The sequence below is a fragment of the Cystoisospora suis genome, assembly GCF_002600585.1.
Source record: "Cystoisospora suis strain Wien I chromosome Unknown contig_4921, whole genome shotgun sequence".
Taxonomy (NCBI): domain Eukaryota; phylum Apicomplexa; class Conoidasida; order Eucoccidiorida; family Sarcocystidae; genus Cystoisospora; species Cystoisospora suis.
The window spans coordinates 1-5,709 of NW_027157713.1; the positions used below are offsets into that span (position 1 = coordinate 1).

General features: G+C 40.4%; 1 protein-coding gene across 1 annotated transcript; it reads right to left on the minus strand.

Annotated features, from left to right (window-relative positions):
- Positions 1 to 209: 209 nt before the first annotated feature.
- CSUI_008676 (aspartate aminotransferase) lies at positions 210 to 3,485 on the minus strand (the record flags this gene model as incomplete). The annotated part of the gene is made up of 3 exons (XM_068068803.1): positions 2,559 to 3,485; positions 1,656 to 1,746; positions 210 to 347 (listed from the first exon to the last, which is right to left on the minus strand). Coding segments are annotated over exons 1-3 (972 nt in total), but the record flags the coding sequence as incomplete, so codon positions are not given.
- Between the last annotated feature and the right edge of the window lie 2,224 nt (positions 3,486 to 5,709).

Genomic DNA, 5,709 nt, shown 5'->3' on the forward strand with positions numbered 1-5,709 from the left:
AAGAAGAGATAGAAAGAGAGAAAGAGAGGAAGTGCGATATGCGATAAAAAACTAGTGCGAATACCATGGAGATAAAATGCCATGCATGCAAACCAAACTAACGAAGAGGAAGAGAAAAGGAAGAAAGATAAGAATAAGAAGAAGAAGTGACCGATTTGTCTCTCTCTCTGTCTTCATTCGTGTATCTGACGTATGATCTTGCGTACATGTGAGGCTTCGGGGAGAAAAGTATGAATGAACTCTCCAGCTACACGGAGACTCCCAGTGCCTGAGAGCCCCTGCACAGAGCAAATTCGATCGGACTTGATTGCTTCGCTCTCTTCTCCGAACAAAAGCTCTTGCGACGGCTGCATTCACATACACAAACCAAGAGAGTCAGAGAGAGTGAAAGGAAGAAAGAAATAAGAAGAAGAGAAAAGACGACACACAAAGAGAGACAGACCATACACAGAGAATGAAAGAGAGAGGGGATCAAGAGAGAAAAAGAAACAGGAATAGACACATGGATTGAGAGAGAGATAGAGATGAGAAAGAGAGCGATAGAGACAGGAGATGCAGACAGGGAGGGGGACAAGGGTGGATAGATAGACAGAAGAGAAGCACAGCGATAGAGATAGATAGAGATATAAAAGAGATATCCACACATGAGAGGAGGCTTGTAGCGACTTTCGGAAGAGACATAACGATCTTCTTCTTCTTTTTTATCTCTTGTTGTCTATTTACTCCTAACGCTTTAGACATGAAAGAGAGAAGCAGAATCTACAAGGGCCCTGCATGCCTACTACCTATCCAAACTTGACCTGAACCAGAAGAAGAAAGAAAGAAAGGACAGCCGGAAAGAGAGAGAGAAAGAGAGGACATATTTCTCTCCATTCAAGCTGACTTCTCTTGTCACGTTCTTTTCTCTTCTCGGGTTCTGTCTGTCTCTGAAGAGCTGAAGAGGAAGAAGAGGAATAGATATCTAAACAAGCGGCAAGGCGATTGAAGAAAAGAAGAATCAGTTTCTTCTATTCTGATAGAAAGAATGGCGAGGTGTGAAGAGACATGTAGAAAGGTATCATAATACTAAGCTCATAATGAAGCTGCAAAGAAGTGAAAGAGCCACAGGGGAAAAGGCTTATACATAAATAGATATACTGATCGAGAAAGAGCTTATAGACAGGTGGATATATATATATATATATATAGATAGATAGGTAAAGACAAAGAGACTGAAGAGAGATAGCTTAATAGACCAAGTGATCGAGAGATAGATTGAAGATAGATAGAGAGGGAATTAACAGATAGACTGAAAGTAGGTAGATTAGAGAAAATAGAGACTTCAAGAGTTTGAAACCTTCGGTAGACAGACAGATTAGAGAAGGTGAGATGAACGAGAACTCCCCGCTCTGTATATACACCTGGATAAAGGGTTAAGTGACGAAGAAGGCGAAGAAAGAGAACAAGGAGGAGGAAGAGGAGAGAGAGATCTATACATAGACACTTCTACTCATTCAAGGGATTCTGACGTGAAAAAGAAAGTTGTGCAGAAGATGAAAGAAGAAATCTATCCTAAATCTACCTATCCATCTATCTTTAATCTATCTATCTATCTATTCTAAATCTATCTTCAATCTCTCTCTCCCTCCATGTCTTGCTGTGAGTTGTATGTGTACCTTCTTCAGTTCTTTCATTCCATCTATGGGTAGATATTCTTTAGACAGCGACGTATCCCCAGCCATCTCTTTCTCTATCTCTCGAACGCATCTACAAGCAAAAGAGAGAGCCCAGAAAGAAACAGAAAGAAGGAGATAAAGAAGATAAAGAGGAAAGACAGTACCATGAGAAAGAAAGGTATCTTTCTCTTTTCTTTGTCTGTCTCTCTGTCTGTTTATGCGTGTATCTCTTCTTCTCTTCTTTAAAGCTATTGCACATCAGAAGAGACGAGGAAAGGAGACAGCTAGCCAAGCAAAGGTCTAGACACATGTCTACGTCAGTTCGGAGAAGAAAAGAGAATGCAGTGTATGTACAGTCAAAGGCGAAATAAAGATAGAAAGAACCCCTAGAAAACATCCATACACATAGACAAGACACAGAGAGGTGAACCACATACCCACTAAGCATAAGAAAGACAACGAAGGAAACCTTACATACAAAGATATATATGTATTGTGTATATAAACGTATATATATATATACGTTTATATACACAATCCTCATGCCTATGTATGTATGTATGTATATGCTATCTCATCCAGAAGACTGCATGTATCTTATTCTCTCATTGATCTATTTTCAGTCTATCTTTGAATAATCTTCGAACTATCCTGACTCTATCTATGTCGGTCTATCTAGACTATGTAGGTCTATCTAGACTATGTAGGTCTATCTAGACTATGTAGGTCTATCTAGACTATGAGGTCTATCTAGACTACGTATCTATCTAGACTATGTATCTATCTAGACTACGTATCTATCTAAATTCGATCTCTCTATGTTCATTATCTATCGTGAAGGTATCTGTGTCTGTATGTGGAATGTATGGCTAAGCCAATCGATCCTTGGAGTTCTCGACTAACTTCAAGACATAGGGGAGTCCCTCCTCTGTACGATAAGCGCCTATGCCTAGATTCACTTTCTTCGGATTTGTATCAGCGGTATACTCGATCTGTAGACCTAAGATCGGATCTGCAGGCGCTTCCACGATCTCTTGGAAGATAGAATTTCCTCCTTCGCTCTTCATTTTGGGAGAGGTAGTATTCTGATAAGTACGACAAGGATGACTGAAAAGAAGAGAAGAATGAGGTGTCTCTACACCGGTCGATAGAAAGGGCGCTTGAACTCCTCCTTCTCTCCCACTTCTTGTTAACCTGTCTCTTAGAAAAGACGAAGAATGTTTCGCAGAAGAAGAGAAAGAATGTGAGAGATATCCGTTGAAAGGGTGGGAGGAGTTAAGAAAGGAAGGAATTTGAGAAAGAGATGGCTTCTTGAGACGACGGTGAAAAGAAATAGTCGCCGGAGGGAGACTTCGGCTTATATCCGGAGAAACAGATGGTGTGTACAAGGAGGAGGTAGTAGAAAGATGGAGAGAAGAAGACGAAGAGAAAGATGAGGATGAGAGAGAATGAAAGGAAGATAAGAAAGATAAAAATCGAAGAGCAGGAGAAGAAAAGTTAGAAAAGGAAGAAGAAGAAGAAAGAGAGGAGTTGTTTCGAGGAAACCCCGAAGTAGGAAGACGGACGATAGCCGTAGCTGGAGAGGAGAGGTCCAGGAAAGAAGACGAAGATGAAAGAGAAAGAGGCCTTGTCGCCATGAAAGTCATTGCATTGAAAGAAAACAAACGCAAAAGAGGTTAGAAGGGAAAAAGAACAGAAGAGAACGTTCAGGAGAGATAGAGAGAAAGATAGAGAGATAGAGAGAGAGGTAGAGAGAGAGATCGGTAGTCAGCGCGTCCACTCAAAGATCAGAAGGGAGGAGACAAGCAAACAGACAGAGACAGATAAAACACACCCCCATCATCCGAGAGACACCCGTAGACCGATAGATCCAAGATAGATAAATTAAAGATAGATAGACAGATAATAGACTCGATAAATTAAAGATAGATTAAAGATAGATGGACTAAAGAAACAGCTGATAGATCCAGTCCCTATTCTCTTATTGCAGGTGTGCAAGTTGTCTTAATAGTAGTAGTGAAGGGATCTCTCGCCCGCCAGGCTGTAGAAAAGACATAGTAGTAGGACTCGTACTACTACTAGTAGTCTTCTAGGGGTACTATAGTAGTGGAATTATCTTAGTGGAAGTAGTCTCGTAGTAGGAGTGGAGTGATAGTAATAGAAGTAATTGTAGTAGTAGGAGTAGTCTAGTAGTAGGAGTGTAGCAGTAGTAGTAGAAGTATAGTGGTAGTAGTGCTGGGGGGACGTCTTTTTCTTCTTGTAGTTTTCCTCCTATTGTCCGTCATTGCATTTTTATCTCGTCAAACTCTCTAGGACGATAGGGTTGCCATGCTGGGTAGGAGCGAGGAGTATTTGTCTTCTACTACTACTACTACGAGTAGTAGTAGGAATAGGAGGAGGAGGAGTGGGTATGATGTCTCTGTGGCAGAGACATGTGTGGTAGTGGCGACGCCGTGAGAATTGAATGTGCAGCAGCAGAAGGACCCAAACATACACGATGGAGACAATACGAAAGAAAAAGAAAAAAGAGAAGGAGAGAAAGAATGTTAACTTCTTCCTATTCTTTTCCTTGCGTTTAAAGACTTTGGATTGTCTTATCGAAGTCTTCTGTGCTTGAGGCCCGAGGCTCCTCGGGTGATATGCAGGGGGTAGAGAGAGACAGAGAGAGAGAAGGAGACAGAAGAAAGTCCTAGATGGATGAAGCATATCCATCGATACAAACAGAAGAGAGAGAGAAAGAATGAAAGAAAAGAGACAGAGACAAGAAGATAGAGAGATAGATTGAGAGATGAAGGGAGAAAAAAAGAAGATGAAGAAGGGAGAGAGAAAGATATGGAAGGAATGAGGTGGAGTGAAAGTTCTAAAGAAGAGAGAAAGAGAATATACTAGGCTCCCACTTGATAGGTAGACTCAAAATAGAGAGAATGAAGAGAGATAGAGCAAAGACAGATAAATATAGATAGATAGACAAATTGAAGATTACACGACTGAAGATAGTTGGACCAAAGATAGATAGACTAACGATAGAGAGACAGAGAGAAGGGTATGTGTATATGTATATGTATGTAGAGAGAAGGCAAAAATGAATGATAAGAAGCACTGCAGCATAAGATCAATACGATAAGAAACGAGTGATGGAGAGAAAGAGAAAGAAAGAAAGAAGGAAGAAGAAGAAAAGTACACACCACAGAGTTATGTACACGTGAACGGATGGATGGTAATAGAAGCGAGAGGAGACAAGAGAAGAAAAAGAAGAGAAAGAAGATAGAAAGATACCACAGCGTGATGGAGGGAGACAGAATTGATTGAAAGAAAGAAGGATGAAAGAGAAAAAGAAGAAACCCCATTTTCAGAATAAAGAAATAAGGACAACATATCCTTCTCTCTTCTCTTCTTCTTCTTCTTCCTGTCCTCTGTACAGATATGTATATACATATCTCGATGTATGTACACATATCTAGAACGACATATCTACTATATCAATATCTCTATAGACACACATCTATGCGGGTCGGTCTGTCGCTCTCATCGTTATGCTGATCTTCTTTGGCTAGCTGGAGAAGTGAAGTCTTAACTTCTCCTCTCCTTTTTCTTTTTCTTATCAGTATCACTAATCGAATGAAAGGAAGGAAGCGACGGTCTGCATTTCCTTCTTTCTATATCTATAGATTCGATAGAGAAGAGATTCTTTGACATATCTATGTGTCTCTATTTATAGGCCTTATCTCTTTTATACACTTCCTTTCCTTCCTCTTAGGTGCAGGGCTTGACATAGAACACATACACTCACCCAGACCAGTGTACATACACCACACATTCATTACCTGTATAGATAGATGTATGAATGTGAATATCTATACGGAGCGTGTGTTGAAGCTGTCTCTCTGTCTCTCTCTCTGTCTCTTCTTTTGTTTCTTTATGTGAGAGAGAAGAGAAGCTATTCTTCAGTCATTCATTGGTGCGTTCATTGCTTGCTTGGTCGCAGACAGGAGGGCTTGGAGGCTACGACATACGTACTAATTACATTCACGAGAAAAAAGAAGAGAAAGAATGA